General features: G+C 42.0%; 1 protein-coding gene across 16 annotated transcripts in view; it reads right to left on the bottom strand.

The window, feature by feature from the left end:
• The window catches only part of Macf1 (microtubule actin crosslinking factor 1), a 341227-nt gene that overhangs the window by 185412 nt on the left and 133117 nt on the right, over positions 1-22698 (bottom strand). For 9 of the 16 annotated variants that reach the window (XM_085838977.1, XM_085838973.1, XM_085838974.1 and 6 more), the window contains 5 exons: positions 20145-20206; positions 9621-9710; positions 7351-7446; positions 4932-5009; positions 9-101 (listed from right to left, as the gene is read on the bottom strand). In XM_085838977.1, the coding sequence (XP_085695103.1) occupies positions 9-101; positions 4932-5009; positions 7351-7446; positions 9621-9710; positions 20145-20206 (419 nt within the window). The remainder of the gene's footprint in view (positions 1-8; positions 102-4931; positions 5010-7350; positions 7447-9620; positions 9711-20144; positions 20207-22698) is intronic. The other 7 variants (XM_085838975.1, XM_085838990.1, XM_085838981.1 and 4 more) reach the window with 1 other exon arrangement.

The raw sequence follows: 22698 nt of genomic DNA, 5'->3' as shown, positions 1-22698 counted from the left end.
GACTGTACCTGGAAGTGCAAGATAATGGTCCAGATCAGGCCCAGTGTTAGCTTGGGATTGCCATCTGTGATGTCATCATTGCGGATATTCACTAGCTTCACCTGAAAAGGAAAAAGCAAGGTGGTCTTAGAGCCCAAGAAGTTTCTTTCCTGGACTGATTTTTTACTTATTTTCACTACTAAAATACAGTTATATTAATTTTTAGCTTAAGAGTCTATGAATTCTAATACATTTATAGTTTCACATAAAATAACTTTCATTATTCCAAACAAGGCCCCATGATGCCTATATTCAAACAGCTGGACCTGCCTCATTCTGAGGTCCTGACAACTACCAGCTCATTTCGCTTTTTCTAGAATGTCACATAAATGGCATGTGACCTTTGGTCCTAGACTGCTTTTCCCCCTCTACTGAGCATAAAGTTCTTGAGACTCCCATCCAAGCTGCTAAATTATATGAATGGCTTGTTCCTTTTCATTATCAATGAACATCACTGCACAGATGCCCTGCCCTGAGCTTGTCCACTCATCCACTGAAGGGTTTATGGATTATTTCCAGTTTGGGGCATTTCTGAGTAAAGCTCCAACATTCTTGTTGAGATTGTTGCATGGACATTTTTTCATTTCTCTATGGTAAATTCCTAGGAGTGAATATATGTCAATCATACAAACTGTCAGATTATTTTCAGGATAGATGAACTATTTTGCACTTTCACCAGCAAAGAAACCTTGTGAGCATATGGTATTGGAAGTTGTTTAGTTAGTCAGAACCCTGGCTTGTTCTATTCTTTGGGGGTTAAAAGAGATGCCCCTTCTTCATCACTGCTCCCTGCTGCTCTCTCCATTTCCCTTTCCCTGACAAAGATCTTTCTTTTTGGGCTGGAGAGATGGCTCAGTGGTTAAGAGCACTGACTGCTTTTCCAAAGGTCCTGAGTTCAAATCCCAGCAACCACATGGTGGCTCACAACCATCTGTAATGAGATCTGATGCTCTCTTCTGGTACATCTGAAGAAGTTACAGTGTACTTACGTATAATAAAATAAATAAATCTTTAAAAAAAAATCTCTCTTCTTGATATAACACATGTCAGCTTTACTCCTAAGGCCCTTTACAAGACCACAGTGTAAAATCCCAGTCCAAGCTGGGCATGGTGGTGCACACCTTTAATCCCAGCACTCGGGAGGCAGATTTCTGAGTTCGAGGCCAGCCTGTCTACAAAGTGAGTTCCAGGACAGCCAGGGATATACAGAGAAACCCTGTCTCGAGGAAAAAAAAAAAAAAAAATCCCAGTCCAAAAACAAACTGTGCACAGACCCATAGATGCCCCTCCTCTTCCATGACCAGCTGTCCTGTTTTGCATGAAACTGAGAGTTTTGTTTTGCTGTTCTTTGAGACAGGGTCTCTCTGTGTAGCCCTAGCTATCCTGGTCAATATACAGACCAGGCTGGCCTTGAACCAAGATCCTGGCTCTTCCAAGTGTGAGAGTGCTGGGATTAAAGGTGTTTGCTATTTGTTTGTTCATTCATTCATTCTGAGTGTTTCGCCTACATCATGTATGTCCGGTGTCCATGGAGGCCAGAAGGGGACATCACATCCTCTAGAAAATGGAGTTATCGAGGAAAGAGCAACAAGTACTCTTAACCACTGAGCCATCTCACCAGCCCTAAAACTGAAGATTCTTAATTAAGCTGTAGATTTTTAAAATGGAGTGTGCTGAGCAAGCCATTTAATTCAGCCCATTGGTCTTTTCTGTCATTCTCTGGCAGTTTCTGTTACTTTTAACAAGCTAGAAGAGGAGGTCTCTTCCATTGAACTACCTGTAAAGGGCCCCTGTGACCTCCATTCAGAGGTTACACCAAAACTCAGCTGGGAACGTTCTTCCCTTCTCTGTATCTAGATTCTAGTCCCTGGGGTGGTGTGGAGGTAAGAGAGCCTGCCCTTCCTCCTAGTCTGGACATTCCAATTCCGTAGTCGCCAGTAGTCAGTCACTCACTGACCTGGAGCTGCTATGAGGGCAGAACCTGTTGATTCATATTCCACAGTCCCACCCCTTTCCCTGAGATGCCAGCTGCCTTGGGCGGATTACCTTCTAATAATTTCCTCAATGGCCTTAGCACCTGACCCTTAACTTTCTGTTCCTACCATACTGTCTGACATGTATGACTTCTTACAATCTTAGCCCTCGCATCCACGACAAGTATTTGTAGTTTGCTTGGCTTCTCAATTCTGAAGATACTTTGGTAACCTGTATAGCTTGGGCCTCCCTGTTCTAATGATCCCCGCCCTTCTGAGTTTATTATGGTTATCATTTGCCCACACTTAGTTTCTATTATAGTAATTGATCCTCTTCTCTGTTCTATTTGCACTTCTAGCTAACCAATTCTTATTTTAACTTGTCTGGCTAGACCCCTTTTCAGGTTTTCCTAACTCAACATACATTCTCATAAATATCCCACATTGCATACACTAGCAAGATTTTGCTGAAAGGACCCAAATATAGCTGTCTCTTGTGAGACGATGCCGGGGCCTAGCAAACACAGGAGTGGATGTTCACAGTCAGCTATTGGATGTATCACAGGGCTCCCAGTGGAGAAGCTAGAGAAAGTACCCAAGGAGCTAAAGGGATCTGCAACCCTATTGTTGGAACAACATGATGTACTAACCAGAACCCCGGAGCTCTTGTCTCTAGCTGCATATGTATCGAAAGATGGCCTAGTCGGCCATCAATGGAAAGAGAGGCCCATTGGACTTGCAAACTTTATATGCCCCAATATAGGGGAATGCCAGGGCCAAAAGAATGTGAATGGGTGGGTAGGGAAGTGGGGGGCGCTATGGGGGACTTTTGGGATAGCATTGGAAATGTAATTGAGGAAAATATGTAATAAAAATCAAAAAATAAATAAATAAATAAATATCCCAATAGCCTCCATTTCTCTTGCCATTCATTATTAAATTCTTTAAACAAATATATCTTCGTCAATTATAGATCACTTGATATGATGAATATGGAAGCTAAAAAGGTTAGGAACATGTTCCCTGTCATTAAGGAACCTGCAGTACACTGGGGCTAATGGGGAATTAGCAATAAAGTAATCAATGTTACATTCACACATTATTGTGGAAGCACTAAGGACATTTACCAAAGTTAATTAGACTAAAAAATATACGTACCATATAATGTCATGTTGACTCTTAGTGTTGCTGGGCAATCTTAGCCACACCAAATTTTATCCACACAGTTCACACTGGGGAGCTGCCCCCCCCATCCCCTCATCCACTTTCTTCCCTACCACAAGTCAGCAACATGTTCACCCCTCTTTCTGTCCTTGTCCCTGTATCTGAGAACAAGAGGCAAGTCTTTTTACTTTCACTGGCCAGGCTTAGTGGTACATGCTTATATTCTCAGCATCCAAAGGCGGAAGCAGGTAGATCCAAAGCTGAAGGTTGGCCCTGTCTCCCTAGAAGAGTTCCAGGCCAGCTAGAGCTACATAGTAAGACTCTCTCTCTCTCTAAATTAATAAGTCACACAAATCCCACTGTTAGTTCTTATCCCCTGGTCCCAGGCTGTTGATCCCACTGATTGGGAAGCCTCGAGAGGACAGAGGGTATAGAGACCATCACTAATTAAAGAAGGACACTAACCCACTTAGCAGGAGACTGGAGTTCAAGTCCTAGCTCTGCTCTAACCCCTGTCTGTGATCTGGGCCAGGTCACTTCAGATAGCCAACTCTAATTCTCTTTTGTTCAGATCACTGGAGATGCTAGGTTCTTGGCTCTATAAAGTCTTCTAAATGAATATTTTAGGATTCATCTAGCTCTTTGTTTTACTTGGGTGGTTTTTGTTTGTTCATTTGTTTTCAGTCTTTGCTTATTTTCAGTTTGGTCTTGCTATGTAGCCTAGCCTGGGCTTACCCCCATGACTCTCCTGAGCCTCCCAACTACTACTGCATTATAGACAAGGACCACTGCACACAGCTCTGGGACTCTTAATCCTCCTGATAATTTTCAGTCTTTTTCCTTTTATTGGTTTCCCCTCCTTTGCCTGAAAACTTCTTGCTGTCTTCCTTATATAGAAAGAGAACAATGTGGGGTTTTTTCCCCCTTTGATGGCTAGATCTACTATACTCCAAATACTTTCTACTCTCCGAAAACCATTCTCTTGGCCAGACTTGGTAGTGTACTTCTATAATCTCAGTACTTAGAAGGCTAAGACAGAAACACCTAGAGTTTGAGATCAGACTGAATTATAAGGTTAGACCTTGCCTCAAAATAGTAGAGCTGGGTGTAGTGGCATACATCTTTAGTCTCAGCACTCTGGAGGCATAGGCAAACACGTCTGTAAATTGGAAGCTACTCTAGTCTACATAATAAGGCCAGCTAGAGCTACATATTGAGATCTTCTTTTAAAAAGAAGAATGAGTGGCACACGCCTTTAAATCCCAGCACTGCAAAGGCAGGCGAATTTCTGAGTTCAAGGCCAGCCTGGTCTACAGAGTGAGTTCCAGGACAGCCAGGGCTACACAGAGAAACCCTGTCTCGGGGGGGGGGGGGGGAAGATGGTCATTCCCTTAAGTCAGCGCTGAGGAGTTGGCTAAGTGAGAGTCCTGGCCTAGTGAGCATATGGCCTTGAGTTCAATTCCCAGAACCATGAAAGTAATCATAGCATGAGTTAGACATTTCTCTCAGATGTGACATGTCTGAGAAATTATACGAGACTTCCCTTGTCCCATTTCATGACAATGCAGCATTTTTTATACAATGTGGGTTTTCCCGTATTCTTCACAGGTTTTTTACATATTTTGTGCCCTGCCCCAACCTCCAGGGCCTATCTTTTAGTTTAATCTTTGTTCATGAACACTGATCCTCTCAAAAAGAATACAAGTTCTATGTAAGGACAAAGAGTCAGAGCCAGAATCCATCAAACGTTCTTACCTGCCGCTGCTTTAGGAAGTCCAGGGCGATCTGCACATTCTGCAGCCTGTGGAAACGCATCCTGCCCTTCTCTCTGGGCTGCAAGGGAGAAAAGGGATGTTAATTCTAGCTATGGTAATTTACCTCTGCACAGCCTTTCCTAGGACTAAAAAAGCACACAGAACTGCTCACGGCTGAAGCCAGGTGTGGGAGCATTAACGGAAGCCCCTTGAAGAGCAGGGCCTGCATGTGTCCAGCAGGCTCTCAGCAGCTGACAATGCTTGCACACCACTCTACATCACACAAACCCACAAGCTTATCTGAGTCTAATGCTGTGTCAGAGTCACCTCTGCACAGGCTCTTCTGTGTGTGGCGGAGGTTTATTTGGGGTATAAGGTTAACAGTAACACTGAGTATAGCTCTATGACTCTTAAAATCACAATTATCGGGGCTGGAGAGATGGCTCAGTGGTTAAGAGCACTGGCTGGCTACTCTTCCTGAGCTCCTGAGTTCAATTCCCAGCAACCACGTGGTGGCTCACAACCATCTGTAATGGGATCCAGTGCCCTCTTCTGTTATGTCTGAAGAGGGCGACAGTGTACTCATATAAATAAAACAAATCTTAAAAAAAAAAAAAATCACAATTATCTACACTGCAGAGGAAAGGCAGAAAGTCTAACTGCATAATTAGTAATGGGTAGAACCAACCTCAGCAAAAACCTGGCCAGAGAAGACAAACTCTAGAAAGGCAAATTTAAATACAGAGAATGCAGTTACTGGTGCTCAAGAAAAGTGGAAAAATTCCAAAATGGATGACAGAATCTAGGAAGTAACACATCTCTCAAGGAGGTGAGTGTCACCATAGAAAGCTGCTGATCCCCAAGTGAAATTCTCAGAGCAATACAATTCTAAGGGTGATAGTTATTTAAGAATCACAAATAAAACTGTTTCTGCTATTTAATCCTTGGGTCATACCACAAAACAAAGCAAAGCCACCTCCATCTGTTAACTGTCACCCCTGCCCAAGGCTCAGCCATGCCTATGGGGAGGTAAGTAAAGTGTACCTGCCCAGCAAGTGCTGTAAGAACAGACATCTGCTCTCACATCTCCTGCAGTGCTGCTGCTTGATTTTCCTAGAGCTGGGACTGAAATATCACCCTCATCAGATTACACCCAATTCATTTGTAAATATTAAATTGGCACTGCTAATTAAAGATTGAACAAATATAAGGTATTTCTGTGGTGGGATCTGCAATAAGAAAATCTTATAAAAGCCAAAAAGTAGCCCAACATATGGAGAGGGCTAAGAGTGTCCCTTCGGGTACACTCCAGCATTTCTAAACAACATTCTCCAAATGGGATAATTTGCAGAGATACCAAGGCCTCTCTGTATAACAAGGTAACTTCTTCTGTGAGCTTTAGGGACAGTTTTTTCAGCAAGAACCTTTTCTTTTTTTTTTTTTTTTTTAAAGATTTATTTATTTATTTATTTTTATGTAAGTACACTGTAGCTGTCTTCAGATGCACCAGAAGAGGGCATCAGATCTCATTATGGGTGGTTGTGAGCCACCATGTGGTTGCTGGGATTTGAACTTTGGACCTTCGGAAGAGCAGTCGGGTGCTCTTACCCACTGAGCCATCTCACCAGCCCGCAAGAACCTTTTCTAAGTTATTTCAGATCAATGGAGAATACAGCTTAGAGAATGGCAGTCTAAATACAATTGTAAGACAACGGGAAGGGAGATGAGGAGATGACTTTAAGAGGGCATAGGTTGGGGGTATTGTCCCATTTCTGGAGAAAGATTATGGGTTCTAATTTAGAACCTATAAGCAGAAAAGGCTCCTCTTACAAACATTAATCTCTATTCTTAATGGACCCTCCACCAATAGTTAATAGTCCAAGAACATGCAAATTAAATCTCTGTTCCTTACAGTAACTAGTGAGATTACTGACCAAGGCCAGAGTATCTCATGCAGTGAGTTTGCAAACAACACTCAATTTTGAAAACAATTGACAGGTGCTTAGTGAGAAACCAGACGCTAGAAGTGGAGAGAAAATACAGTTAGTCTATATTGTGGAATCGTGAGCAATTAATTTTCATGCTGTCAGCTAACCCTTCCACAGTTCAGCAGTCAGATTCAGACAATACAACAAGGCCAGCAGAAAGCCATAGGTCTCCAGGTCACAAGGACTTGATACTCCCATGTACTGTGACTGGTTTTGTGCCAACCATTCTCAGATAAGCAACATAATTGCCACTACAGGATCATCTAAGAGTAGCAATAGGCACAATTAGTTTTAACCACTTTCTTTGGGACCCAGATTCCCTGGTGGAAGGGGAAGCCAACTGGTGATCAAGTTACTTGGAGACCTTGAAAAGTCTGGCCTCTGATGGCCCTGAAGTGCCAGCTGGGATGCTAGCATCCCCAAAAGACCTACTACATCATCATCATCTTCCTCTTCCTGATCCTCGCTGTTTGTATGACGCCAGGAGGGCATGCTCACGAGACGAAGGGTCTTCAGCCCTGCTGGCTCCTTTGGCCACCAACCAAAAAAAACATAATAGAGGAACAGAAAAGAAAGCACACATACACGCATATACACACACAAAGGAGAAATGAATAAATGTTTTTTATCTAAAAATGAAAAACCTCCCACTTCCAAAAGAAAGAAAAAAGTCAGATCAACATCAGAGTAAGAGGACACTGAACACTTCTTATTTTGAGAACATCTTCAATTCTTCATGTCTACCCATCCTACATTTGTAATCCTGTTATGGTTGGAACTATGACAAGAGCAACTCTGAAAGACATCAGATGCTTTCTGGTGAGAAGATAATATGAGCATCTCCATAAACACCCACATCTTCAAAGGTTAAGAAGAAAAGTTAAATGGGAACACCTTTACCCTGTGTGGTACGCAGTATCATCAGAAAGAATGACTTTCCAATGTGAAAACCACTGTTGACACACCTACAGTTGACACTACAGTCAACTGTAGGAGATACACTGAATGAGTGCTGAAGAATAACACCCAGCAGAGAGGATTGGAATTCTGATATCTTACTAGATTAATAAATGAAGGCCAGTCAGTGGTTCAGAGTGCTGGCTGCTCTTCCAGATGTCCCGAGTTCAATTCCAGCACCTACATGATGGCTCACAACCATCTGTAAGGATCCGATGCCCTCTTCTGACACACAGGTACACATGCACATAGAGTACTCATAAAATATATAAATAAATCTTAAAAATAATCTTAAAAAAAATAATAAAATAAATGAAGGCCAGACGAGAAACAGGAATTACACATGCTAACTATGCTAACAAAGGCTTATGGCAATTCTGTTTTTTGTTGTTGTTGTTATTGTTTTGTTTGTTTGTTTGTTTGTTTGTTTTTTGAGACAGGGTTTCTCTGTGTAGCCCTGGCTGTCCTGGAACTCACTGTAGACCAGACTGGCCTTGAACTCAGAAGTTTGCCTGCCTCTGCCTCCCAAGTGCTGGGATTAAAAGTGTGCGCCACCACACCCAGCACTTATGGCAATTCTGACCACTAAAAATACATATGAATAACTGTACTACTAAGAGTTTTTTGTTTTTAAAGTAAACCCAAAACAAAGGGCTCAGGAAGCTAAGCCCCAATCCTAGAAGGAGTTGAACATCACATAAACAATGAAATCTAGTGTGCCAAAGAAACTATTCTTTAACACAACAAACGACTAAGAATCCACCAGAAGCACTGAGTGGGCTAAGATTTAGAGTGCTTGCACTGTGTGCCTCTGCAGACTCCCCCCCGCCCCCCAGATGCTTCTAATACTCAAGCATGGATGTTTCCAATGAAAACTGCACTGCCTATAGCATCTGAAAGAAAGACACTGAACCACCAAGAACACTTGCTTCCATTGTGCTTAGATATTTGAAACAATGGCCAAAGGAATGTTATTTTAATCCCTTAAACAAAGCAAGTGTGAGAGGTATTCTTTGAAGGGCCAGGAGTCTCAGCCAGGATTCTCTATAGGAAAGGGCTTCCCACAAGCACTGGGACAGGCCAGCATATTTAAAGAGCCTGTGTGTAAACACTGCTTTATGAGGACAGGCTCGCTCAGACCAAGCTTCAGCATTTTTCCACATTTGTGAGACTCAACAAATCATGGAGGAAAGTAGGAGAAACTCCAAACACCTGGGTTCTTAAAAACTTCAAATGCTTAGCTAAACACAGAAAATTAGGAGAAAAAGACAAAAACATAATAGAGAAAAGGGAAGCCTATACAAACTAGAAAAAAACCTATACAAAGAAAACTGCAATTTATTCCCCAGAAAAATTTTAAACATGAATATAATGTTCCTGAAAGATTAGTATCTAGAGAGAGATGAGGAATGACAAAGAAGGTGTCCGGAAGTACAAAATAAAAGTATTTCTGATTTTATCAAGGCATGAGACCTAAAGCTGGAGACAAAATTTAATTACACAATGCCTTCTAACAGGCATGAAGTCTCAAGTTAAATCCTTAGGACTCAGGGTACAGAGACCTCACATGACAATACATAATGTATAAATTGAGATGATGTCACCTGTAAACTATATGCCTGAGTGAGAAACAAAGTGTTATCAATAACTCATCTACTTCTCTCTCCCGCCCAATGGAGCAAGCACTAAACTACTGCTACAGGAAGCCTTGCTTATAGGACTCTCGTTAGAAGAAAGAAGCTCACCAGCTTGATGCCTGAGAGGACCTCTAACAGGGAGATCAGGTTGTGTCCATCCCGAAGGTCTTCATAGAGATCATTGATGTGCTTGCGGACCTGTAAAGAAAATATGACAAGCCAGTCATTACCTAATCTAGAATCATTTGACCATCCTCCAGAGGACATCTAGTTCTAGATAAATCTATGAATTAAAAAATGTGAATCAAGAAGCAATAGTAAGGGCTGGAGAGATGGCTCAGTGGTTACGAGCACTGACTGCTCTTCCAGAGGTCCTGAGTTCAATTCCCAGCAACCACATGGTGGCTCACAACCATCTGCAATGGGGTCTGATGCCCTCCTCTGGTATGTCTGAAGAAAGCAATGGTGTACATATACATAAAATAAATAAATAAATCATTTAAAAAAATATGTCCAAACCATATTTTAAAAAAGAAGCAGCAGCAATAATAAAACTCAGTAATTTCCAAGTCCGAGTAAAATCCATATGGAATCAACAGTGTTTTTATCGCACCACATGTGCTAAAGCCAGGTTGATTGTATACTAAACAACACTGAGCAATATTCTAGAAAGTCTGGAAAAGGAGATGGGGACTCATGTATCCTAAAAACATTTCAAGAATGACTATGGAGTAAAATGTGATTGGTGGAGAGTTAAGATGGCCAGATGAGTCCACTCAGTGTCAGAAAATCCTTCCAGGGCACTAGGCACCAGGCACTAGGCAAGGGCAAGGCAGCCAACATTTCACTCAATGTACTTCAATTTGACCCTTCTCTTCCATGATCTGATAATGAATGAGAATTATCTTTAATTGTTAAATTATACTAATTGAAATAAATTCAATTTTATAACTAAACTATGATAAAACAAATCTGACTTTGGCAAATGTGGTTGACGTCAAACACGGTAGATACTAAACGCTTTATATTTTATCTCATATATCACTCATATCTGTGAGAAATGCTCTTGTTGTTTCTGTTTTGTAAATGAGGATTTAGTACTGCTAAAGGTCACAAAGGGGAAGTCTTGGCTTCAGCCTGGTCTTTCTGGTCTTCCCCAGTAAGCACTAGGCTGTATGCTCAGTCACCATCTTGTTTTCTTTACTTAATCCCAACAACTGTCTTGGAGAGGTTACTAGTCCTATTCCACAGAAGAAGTGGAAGAAAGCAAGTCTTGTGGCTTAGCTACCATGGGTCTTCTGACTCTCTCCAAGTTTAGCAACAATTTCACTAAGTGACACCAGGAGAAGACTGGTAAAAACAGGAGGAAAACAATTTCTACATAAATAATTTTCTAGGTAACAAAAGAAAGGCTATTTTCAGAAGTAATGAGTTTAAGCTCAGCATGGTGGTGGATACCTATAACCCTAGCCTTGAGAAGCAGAGGCTACACTATCCTGGGCTACAAGAGTGAGACCCTGTCTCAAAATAAAAAGTAAGCTTGGAGTTAGAGAGACAGCTCAGTCTACAACGTGTCTACCTCATAAGTATGAAGAAGTGAGTTTGATCCCCAGCACTCACACAAGGTGCTGGATACAATGGCAAGCGCTTACAATCACAGGAGAAGAGATTAGACATTCTTGCTGACCAACCAACTTAGATAACTGGAAAATCTCAGCTCTTAGTGACAACTCCTGTCTTACAAACAAGGTGAATGGAAGCTGCTACATACATACATACATACATACATACATAGATACATACATACATACATACACACAGGGGGGAGGGGGCGGGGGAGGTGCGTCTGGACTGGTGATATAGCTCAGTTGATAGAGTGCTTGCCTAGCATGCAGAAAGCCCTGAGTTCAATGCCCAGCAGCACATAAACAAGGCTACTGACATAAACCTACAATCCTAGCACTTGGGAGGAACATGCAAGAGGTAGTGCACACCTTCAATCCCAGCGTTCAGGAGGCAGAGAGAGGCAGACAAATCTCTGAGTGTGAGGCCAGCCAGGCCAGCCAGGCCAGCCAGGGCTATGTAGAGATACCCTGTCTCAACAAACAAACAAACAAACAACAAATAAAAAAGCAAAAGTTTAAAGTCATTCTCAACTATTTAGTGAGTCTGAGGCCAGTCTGAGCTGTGTGAGACCTTTCAAGAAAAAAAAAAAAAATGGGGTGATGGTGGGGGGTAAGGATCATAGTTGTAGAAACTGATTTACAATGAACAATAGCTTTAAAATAATAGAATATTGCACTGTATCTAGACCTAAACATTTTAAAATGTATGTACAAGATAATACTTTGTCCACCACAGTCTTCATTCTAGACAAAGAACAAGCCAGACATCTGGTTCAGACTTAGTAGCACTGCTGATTTCCATGGTAAAAATACTTCTATTAAAACCAAATTCAAGCTGTCATATGTGGAAAAACCTCATGTACTTACAGCTTTTATTTTATATATACTTGTATTTATAAATTTTTAATTTAATTTTAATAATGATTATATTTCCAACCAACTTACAAAATTGCTGGAAATTTAGCATTAGGCTCTCCTAAGTCTACAGAGCCAACCAAACCATCAGTGCAACATTCCTCCCTCAAACGACTCAATGTTTCAAGATTTTGTTGTAGAAAAATTGTAGTTCACTATCAACAAATGAACAGATCGTGAAAGTTAGAAGAGAAAAGCTCTAGAGGAATTAAACTTTAAATACTGCAAGTTTAAAATGCAGAGAAAAGACCTCCAAATGTTCTTAAAGTGGTGAACTGTCAGCATTCAACCTGGGTCAGCTGAGGACTTCAATTTGGAAGTCACATGCACTGAGGCATTAGTTAAAGACTTAGGAACTGCTAGGCTTTAAAGATAGGGGCAAGAAAGAACAGAGTGCTAGGGACAGAGCCTCAGGGAGAAGCCAAAATTGGCAGGCAGCATATGGAAAAATAATCAATAAAATAAAGGCCAGGCGGGGGACACTAAGCAAAGAAAAGGCAGAAGCAATAAGAGAAGCAGGGAAAATAAACAAGAAAGCACAGCGTGGGGGTGGGAGGTGGGGGGGAGGGGAGGGGGAGGGGGTGCTGCAAGGCTCAAGGAGGGTGATGGGCAATGGCTACAACTGTTCTACATTCTTATAAAGAGACTCATTATTATCATCCCCATCATTTTATGTGTGCTCTGTGTGTGTATGTGTGTTGTCTATGAAGGTCAAGACAACTTCAGGAGTCAGTTTTCTCTGTCCACAGTGAGATCCCAGAAATAAACTCAGGTCATCAGGCAACTGCTTTTACTCACTAACTCATCTTGCTAATTTTTTGTTTGTGTTTTGTTTTTTGTTTTTCAAGACAGGGTTTCTCTGTATAGCCCTGGCTGTCCTGGAACTCACTCTGTAGACCAGGCTGACCTCGAACTGAGAAATCTTCCTGCCTCTGCCTCCTAAGTGCTGGGATTAAAGGCGTGCACCACCACTGCCCGGTTATCTTGCTGGATCCTTTAAAAAAATGTTTATGCCCCTATAAATTAGTGTAAGTTGCTTGTTTGTGAGTACATGCAAGTATACAAGTTGCAGAGGGAAAACATTTTCAAGGGAAGGATGTAAATGAAATCATACCATAAATTAATGAATGGAAAGTTTAAAAAAAAAAAGTCAGGACCTGGTAACATAGCTCAGTGCAAAGTGCTAGCCTGACATGTACACCACCTGGGTTTACCATCTGGTATCATTTTTTAGAAAGAGTACTGTTCAAGAATACAGCCTGCTCTTCCAGAAGACCTGAGTCACCAGCACCCTGTAAGGTGGCTCACAACCACCTAGACTCTAGCTCCCAGGGATCCAATGACTTCTGGTCACACATGTGATACACCAGCACACTGATGGGGGTGTGCATGCATGCACATACACACAAAAATAGATCTTTTGTAAAGGTTAGAAAATAGTTAATAATTGATGAAAAGGGACATCAAATAAGAGATTTATTATTTTTAATCATATATTTAACAGGCATGGTGGCAGACACCTATAATCCCAGCTCTCAGGAAGTAGAAACAGGAAGATGAGGCAGTTGAAGACCAACATAGACTAGAGGAACTTTGTATCAAAAAACTACACCGTTCATGCCTTTCCATTAAAAAAAAAAAAAAACCCACTTGGTACACATGATTCTTCTTTTGGGCTAGTTTTGTCTTTGAAATGGGGTCCTACTGCATTGTTGAGGCCACTCTGAACAACTGACCCACATGATCACGCTTCCCAAGCACCTGGGCCCACAGCCATGCGCCACTGCTGGGAAGTGTCTGTAAGTGCTGGGGCCAGACCACAGAGCCCTTATTTTTAGCTGTGTTCTTTCCATTTAAAGATGTCTATGGTCTCTACAGCAACAACAAGAAACAAGAGTTTTCATGTGGCATTCTTTGATAGTGAAAAACCTGATCCTCTAAGATAATGTACTAGAAAGAAGCATGACAGCTTAGTGTCCTTGGTCTAGCTTTGTAGAACAACTACATGACAGAAGTTTTTTTTTGTTTTTTTTTGGTTTTTTTTTTGGTTTTTCGAGACAGGGTTTCTCTGTATAGCCCTGGCTGTCCTGGACCTCACTTTGTAGACCAGGCTGGCCTCGAACTCAGAAATCCTCCTGCCTCTGCCTCCCGAGTGCTGGGATTAAAGGCGTGTGCCACCACGCCCGGCAACAGAAGTTTTAAAAGATGAAAGTGTGTTTCATATTCTCATGTCCATTTTTGGAAAGATGTAGTGCTTAGTACCTGTGGATCGTGTGCAAGTCCTGGGGTTCAATGCTCAGTACAATAACAACACAGGGTCAAGGGAACCCTACTCGTCCATAAAAATACAGGAAAAGTGAGAGTGAGCCAGCCTGGTAACCTCAGACAGATTTCTGAATTTGTGGGTCTCTAAAGTGGGAGAGGGAAGTCAGTCTCTAAGACAAAGTCTAACACACTAGAAACGGATGACAGTTAACTTCTACTCAGCAAGACTTGTGCTCAATAGAAGGCACAAAAGTAGAGTCTAGAAACGCCCACTGAAGTCAGGAGAGTGAGAAGGAGAGTGAATGCTGTCTCTGGACTCAGAGAATGTGCCCAACTCAGAGGAATGTATCTTCTAGTCTGAGCTACTCAGATGGCTAGGGAAGAGGCGTTGGGTTTTTTTTTGTTTGTTTTTGTTTTTGTTTTTTTTTTTAATCTTAAAAAAAAAAAGACCAGGCAGTGGTGGCTCATGCCTTTTTTTTTTTTTTTTTTTAAAGATTTATTTATTATATGTAAGTACACTGTAGCTGTCTTCAGACACTCCAGAAGAGGGAGCCAGATCTCATTGCGGATGGTTGTGAGCCACCATGTGGTTGCTGGGATTTGAACTCTGGACCTTCGGAAGAGCAGTCGGGTGCTCTTACCCACTGAGCCATCTCACCAGCCCGGCTCATGCCTTTAATCCCAGCACTTGGGAGGCAGAGGCAGGTGGATTTCTGAGTTCAAGGCCAGCCTTGAACTCAGACTCAACTTACAGAGTAAGTTCCAGGATAGCCAGAACTACACAGAGAAACCCTGTCTTGAAAAACAAAAAAACAAAAAACAAAAACAAAACAAAAAAATATTCCTCCAATACTGAGAACTCTAAATGGTAATACTAGTCAACTTTGATTGATGGAGGTTCAATGATGATGATAGTGGTGGTGGTGCTGGTGATGATGATGATGTAAAATCCACAAAAGGTTGCTTTATCACTTTTAATAGACAAGCTTTAAGCATAGAAGTGGAGAATCTATATATAGTTAAGGCCAAGTCAAATGGGAAAAGGGGGAAATTCATACACCATTTGGAGAGTAGCAAATCCTCTTCTCAAGTAGCCTGATCAGGAGCTGCATTTCAAGCAGTGCTGGGAATCCTTAGCTACCCTATATTCAGTTGAGTCCTCAATTAGACAGAGAGGCTGGATGCAGCATTCTGGTTGCACATCGCATCCACTGGATGCAGAGACTGAAATAGCAAGCAGGTACCTTTGAGGCCACCTGGGCTTGAGTGAGACTCTGTCTCAAAAACCATACAACACAAAAAGAGAGAGAGAGAGAGAGAGAGAGAGAGAGAGAGAGAGAGAGAGAGAGAGAGAGAGAGAGAGAGGAGAGAGGGGGCAGAAAAGAGGAAAGAAATGAGAAATGACAGTGAACATTTAGAAATGAAATGTATGATGGTATAACTGGAATTCTTACTAAAATCTCAAAGTCTGTGGCCTCTAGACTGCACACATGAATAAAAATGAAAAGAATCATTCTACCTGTTGGGTTTCAGATGTGAGCCAAGGCCAAGGTGCATATCTTACACACCACAGCAGACCTGGTGTCCAGGTTCTCCCAGCATCTCTCAGTCCCTTCCTGACACACCCTACCCTCAACCCTGAAATTTCCAGCCCAGGGGCTGCCCTTCCCCTAGAGGCTCTTCCCTATATAATCCTGACATTCTGGTTCCCCTCCTTTCTCCATCTTGTTCCCCTCTCCCATCTTGTTCCCCTCTCCCCTCTCCCTTGTGCCCTTCTTACCCCATCCCCTCCCCCTTTCCTTCTCTTTTCTCCACTTTCTCTTCTCTTTCCCCTGGCAATTTCCCTTGCTTCCTTCCTTGGGGCCAGTGAGTTCACCCACCTGAGAGCAGCTTCCCAATAAACGAGGGAGGGAGGGAGGGAGGGAGGGAGAGAGAGGGAGGGAGGAAGGGAGAGAGAGAGAGAGAGAGAGAGAGAGAGAGAGAGAGAGAGAGAGAGAGAGAGAGAGAGAGAGAGAGAATGTGTATCAATTTGGCTTGAAATAGCTCATTTTACTAGTAGAGAAATAACTTATCTGAGGAAACATAATCACATCCTTTTTGTTTTGAGACAGTGACTTCTTTATAGCCCAGGCTGGTTTTGAACTCACAAAAGTCCTCCCAACCAAGTGCTAGGTTTGTAGCTATGGCACACCATGCCCAGTATCCCATCCTTTTCTTGGTTGTCTCTTTGGAAAGATCTATCTTATAAACTATGAGAATTTAGACACAATCTCTGTATTATCAATATAGATAAAATTTAAGCATGGCCTGATTTTCCTTTTTTGATGATTCTTGCACAAAGAACAACTTTGAGGTTTGTGGGCTTGCATTTTAAGTTAGGTTGTTTATACATTTCAGATGCTTACATTCCTAACAAACATCTTCTAAGATTGTATCAGTCCTGTTTGCAATTAAGAAAGGAGCTAATTGTCTTACTCTAGAAGCCAAGGGATTCTAGATCAACTAAATCTAAAAAGAGCTTATTTGGTTTTGCTCTTAAACCAGCCTAGTAATTCATCTGATTGCATTTGCACAGCCGGGCAAAAGCTGCCCAAAATTTTGCTCTCTAACTTTCAACACACAAAGTTCAAAGAATTCAATTTTAATACAATGATTCTGGTTACCAGTGTGTGTGTGTGTGTGTGTGTGTGTGTGTGTGTGTGTGTGTGTGTCTGTCTGTCTGTCTGTCTTGTTGGAACTTTAAATCTGACAGCCTGGAAAATGATAAAAACTAGGATAAGCAAGGGCGTAAGCAAAGCTCTGGCCGGTCTCCACTGTCTGATGATGCCGTGATGTGTTCCTCTGTGTCCCTTTCCAGGCCTCCTGCCATCACACAGCACTAAGGCAAAGATACAACAGGCACCATCGGCACAAAGGAGCATCAGCAAGCCAGAACATTTGAATCCAAATACAAAGCTTAGTAGTCCAGCTTGAGTCAGGACATTTGGCTCATGCAACTGTTAAGACAGGTATGAGGTATTGAGGGCGTGATAAGTAGAAAGGCCTAGTAGTTTTGGTCACTCGACTTATTACCTCAGCCTCTCACTAACTGCACAATTTTGGGGAAGTCATCTCACCTCACTAATTTTCACCTTCTTTTGTGGTGAAAACTGAGAGGATTATATTCTAAAATCCACAAAAGGTAGCTTCACTGTTTAGGCAGATGGTTTTTTGGGAGGTTATTGTAAAAAGAAAATCACACAAAACACACTCTGTAAGTTATCAGGCACTACTACTATTATTTACTCGAGGCAACACATTTATTAGATATGTCTCATGTCCCAGTGCTTGCAGAAAAGTCATATTATACTGTGGTGGTCTCTAAAGGGAGACACTATGCAAATACACAGGCAACTGCTCCATGTGACACACAATAGAGAGGAGAACGCAAGTGACTTAGTCTAAGGAATACAGGTCAGAGGATCAGAAAGATTATATCCTCAGCTAAAATGGTTAGTAGGCAGTGGCTGGGCATAGGAGACTGGGGTATGCTTTCTAGGAAGAGGAACAAAGAGAGCAGTAGAAAAGTACAAAGTCTTTAGGGAGCAGTAAGTTCTTGGTGTGAATACAGCACACATCCCATAGAAGAGACTGAAAATGAAACTGGACAGGTTGAGAAGGATTCTGAACCACAGAGAGGAATACCATCCGTATTATCAATTAGAGATAACAGGTAACTACTCTCGGAATTTACAGCAGTAAATAATCTTGGTTGCTGTCTTTCCTCTACTCTGTCTCTCACCTGTCGTTTTTGTCCTGACACTACGAAAAATACAACACATTATGGTTAGATTTAATTCGCAGCTTGACACAACCTAGATTCACCTGGGAAGAGAGTCTCAATGAAGGGCTGCCTAGAACATGCTGGCCTCTAGGCATGCCTGTGGAGATTTCTCATAATTGGATTAATGGACCTGAAGACCCACGCTAACTGTGTGTAGATTGTGGGCTGGGCCCTGAACTGGTGAAGAGCAAGCATGTGTGCATTTATTCCTCTGCTTTTGACTATGGATGCAATGTGACTGACTAATTCCTTCAAGTCCCTGCGGTGGCTTTCCACAATGATGGGCTGTGATCTGGAATTGCAGCTAGAGAAACCCTTTCTCCTCTAATTGATTCTACGTGGGAGAGTCAGGGAAATAGTTATTTGAAGATAGTAAGTTGATAGGCAGAACAGCCAGAAGGAGAGCAGAGCAAAGATAAGAGAAACAAAATAGCAAGCCTCACAGTCCAGCAAGGGCTTTAGATAGGAGAGGAATTGGACACTAAAGGACAGGAGTGGGGGAGGGGGTAGGAAAGTATGCAGCGGTCCCACCTCTCCCCAGGCTGACAGGCAGTTAATGCTTGTTGAGGAAAAGACACTTTCTTAGCAGCAGCCACTGATAAGTTGAGAGAACCCTAATTAAACTCACTGCCCTCCCCGCCAAGCAAACATACACAAAAGGCAGAAGCCAGAGCAAGTTTTACAGGTTAAGAATATGTGTTGCAAACTTTAATTGGCTGAGGTTTAAATTTTCAGTTTGCTTATTTTTAGTAGTGTGACTTTGAACAAGCTGCACACCTCCTAAACCTTAATTTTCCTCACTGATAAAATAAGGTTATTAATAAAATACTCAGCACAGTCCTGAAGGATTGTGAGATAATCCATGAGAAAGACTTACTATAAAATGTCTGCTTTATTGGAAGTCATCAATAAACTAATACTAATATCACAATTATAGAGCACTTTGTTAGGAAAATATTAGAGTGGTCAAAGCAAGAAATGAAGAAGCCCTGGGCAGGGACAGAAGCGATAGGTGTGGAGAAAGAACACAGAAGCAAGCCACCTTTCTGAGCTGAATTATTGGATTGGGTAACAAGAGGCAGACAGATTTCTATTACTGTATTAATCTAGGTTCCTGACCTGGACAACAAGCAAGGTATTTAGTAATTTAAGATGTGTCAAATATAGAAAATGCCTGGGCAACATCCAGATGAGTCCATCAAGGACACCTGGGAAAGATACATCTGGGGCTTGAGGTTGAGTGTAGGAAAGGCTCTCTTCATCAGGTCTTGTGGTTTGAAAATCACCCTCACTGTAGTTGCTTGCCACTGAACCAGCTCAGTCCTAAGGAACTACGTTTGATTATGTAACCACCTCTTGGTCAGGTTTCCTGAACAACTAACCCAATTGAGATAAAGAAAAATCAAACTTTTTGTTTGTGCCTTTAGAGCCATGTGGCTCTCAGACGTGCCTTACCATCTGAATATGGCCTCTGGACCAACTCTCCACTCTATAAAGTGACTTTTATTCACAGTTAGAAGCGGTGTTCTTAGAATCTTAGGAACCATCACCTGCTATCACCAAACTCACTGTGCTGAGGTAGTACATGTGACACTGCTGATGAAGAGATGGGGAGATAGCTCAGCAGACAGTGTTTGTCACATAAGACTAGAGCAGGGTGGGGGTAAGAAAAGCATGAAGCCTGGATTTCAGATTGCCACATAAATGCTGGGTAGGTAAATGCCTACAATTACAGCCTCAGAAGGCAGACAGGGGATCCTCAAAGCAAGCTGGCTAGCAAGACTAACTTTATCAATGAGCTCTGCCTCAATGAATAAAATGGAAAAAAAAAATCAATTGGACATCAAGCTTTGGCTTCCACATATACAAGAACTAACACTCACACTCACTCTCTCTCTCTCTCTCTCTCTCTCTCTCTCTCACACACACACACACACACACACACATACACACACACACACTATGTATGTTAAGAAAAGCTAGGGAAACATAAACGAATCCTACCTTCATCAAGTGTTTGTTGACCCACTTGGTGAATGTTTTCTTTTGCACTCGGTCCCGTTCATCTGCAAAAGAAAAACATGAAGAGGCTCTGACTTAGTGCTATGTAGCAGCAAGCTCCCACACTGGGCCCTGTCCACATCCCAGTTTATCTAGAACCAACAGAAAAGAAAAGGTTGACTTTAGGTACAGAGCCATGGGACAATGACTTCTTGTTAGAAAGATATAATTCATTGAAACTTTTATTCTTTTTTGATTATGACTACTTTACAGATTGGACAGAATCACATGAATCCAAAGCCTTGTCATACCAATGTCTCCTCAGCAGGACAATTTGAGTAGAGCAGAGAGCACAGTGACAGATCCCCTGTATCCCTCAGGACAGGCAAAAGTTACAAATAGTAGCAAGAGAGGAGTGGGAAGGCTCAGGGCATAGTACAGACACTCCAACCCTCCCGTCTCTTCTGCATCACTTTGCCCACCTAACACTGCTCCTCCTCCCATGGCCGGTACTCCATTCCCACTTCCTCAGCAGCCAGCCATGTCCCAAAGCCACCCAGGTTAGCTCCCCTGAGCATCTCTCCCTTCTCCTAAATAACACACTCTTCCTCTTCCTCACAAACCTCTTTAACAGAAACATCAGTTCTGTCAGGACTTGACAATGACTGCCCCACAGACAACCATTCCTATGGAAGATTCACTTGAGCAATTTTCCCCAGAGCCAAGTCCTGGAACTGAGTGACCAGGCCTGAGTCTTTCCTATTTATCCGAAGACTGCACCATCCATACAGCACTCTATTTCAATCATCTTCACTGAGCAAAAATGCATCATATATGTGGGTGAAAACAATGAAACCCATCTTTTGTGCAATGAATATGCTAATAATTACTTTAAATTTTTATTACATTTTCTTGGGGGGGAGACAAATACAGAGACAGACACCTTTTCCATTGACCCATTTTGCCATCTCCTTATAATATAACTTTTTAAAAGAAAAAAATAAAACAAAACCATAAAACAAATCACCCTCACTGTCACTGACCATTCCCTGCTGCTTCCACTGACACACAGCAAATCTCACAAACCTTTCCTAGAGACGACATTCACATCACAGACAGACAGACAGACAAACAGACAGACAGACTGACAGATGTTGTCTTGAATGTTGGCTGTGTATCTGAGACCACTTGGCTCCATGAACATCAGCAACTCATCTCTAGCCACTCCAGTCCTACCCTCATATGCTGTCTTAACACCTCTGCCCTATATCTGAATGAGGGCATACTCTGAGCCCCAGGCCTCCAAATATAAAAAGCAGTTATCTTTATCGATGTACCATACAGGGCTGGGCATGTAGCTTAGTTGACAGAGAACTTGTAAAGCCCTGAGTTTGAGCCCCAGCACAGCATGACCGGGCATGGTGATACACGCTGTAATTGTAGCCCTTGGGAGGTGGAGATAGGAAAACTGGTCAGAAGTTCAGATCATTTTTGGCTACACAGGGAGTTAGAGTCTCCCTAGAGGGAGAATGTAGAATCAGCCTAGGATACAGCAGACTTTTGTCTCAAACAAACAAACAAACAAACAAACAAAAAAGCAAAATACCTAATACCTCCTAGTTATTCCTTTATGTGGGGAGGGGCATGGTAGGGATTAACCCCAGAGTCTCATACATGCTCATACATGATTCACTGAATCATGCCCTATGTCTTCTCCATTAACTATTCTTGATCTTGAACCACTCTCATGGCACCCAATTCATTAAGAATTTTGAATGTTAGCCCTCTTCATGCCAGACAACATAATGGAGAAATCAGTGACTGTTCTTAGGGTCTCTCACGTAAATAGCGCCGCTTAGCTCTTCCCATTGCTTCCCCAGGTCAGAGAATTTCAGAAGAAAGGTGCAAGTTTTTCATGAGTCACCAGTGTTCCAAACTAACTTCAACAGTTTGCATGAGACTCTCCACAAGAGCAGCTACTCTCTTAACAGAACCCCCAGGAAAAGCCACACTGTACCATGCTCACTCTGAAGCCTTTCCCTCCTGGGGGAACACCCTGCCTTCTTATTTTTGGGTTTGTATTGCTTTCACTCGGGAAGAAGTTTCTCCCCAAGACTTTGTCTTCACATCATTTTTGGATTGAATCTTTCCCTGCTTTGCATGAAATAAGTCTCTCCCTATTATCCACCTCAGAATTAACATATAGATCTCCCAAGTTACTCATTCTAATCCCCTTGTGACCTTATATTGGGGTTGAAAGATCTGTCCAGGTCACACACGGTACACTAGAGCTGATGAGGGCACCCATCATCTCATGAAGCAACATAACAACTTACGTTCTTTAAATAAAGTGGTGGGCTCTGCTTCTGGGTAAAGTCTACCTATTGACTCTTACTTAGGACAGTCAGAAATTTATTTATTTTAGGTCTAATCTGGTTTAGCTTAATAGAGTCATGTAAATATTTGAAGCCAAGATTCTTTACAACTTGCTCATTGTATGCCACCATTTCTAGTTCTTTTATTAGATGCTGCTTTGGTCCAACATCATCATACTTTT

The sequence above is a fragment of the Mus caroli genome, unplaced genomic scaffold (assembly GCF_978045245.1).
Source record: "Mus caroli unplaced genomic scaffold, Mus_caroli_1 scaffold_6, whole genome shotgun sequence".
NCBI lineage: Eukaryota > Metazoa > Chordata > Mammalia > Rodentia > Muridae > Mus > Mus caroli.
Note: the sequence above shows the minus strand (reverse complement) of the source record. Positions and strands in the feature narration are given on the sequence as shown.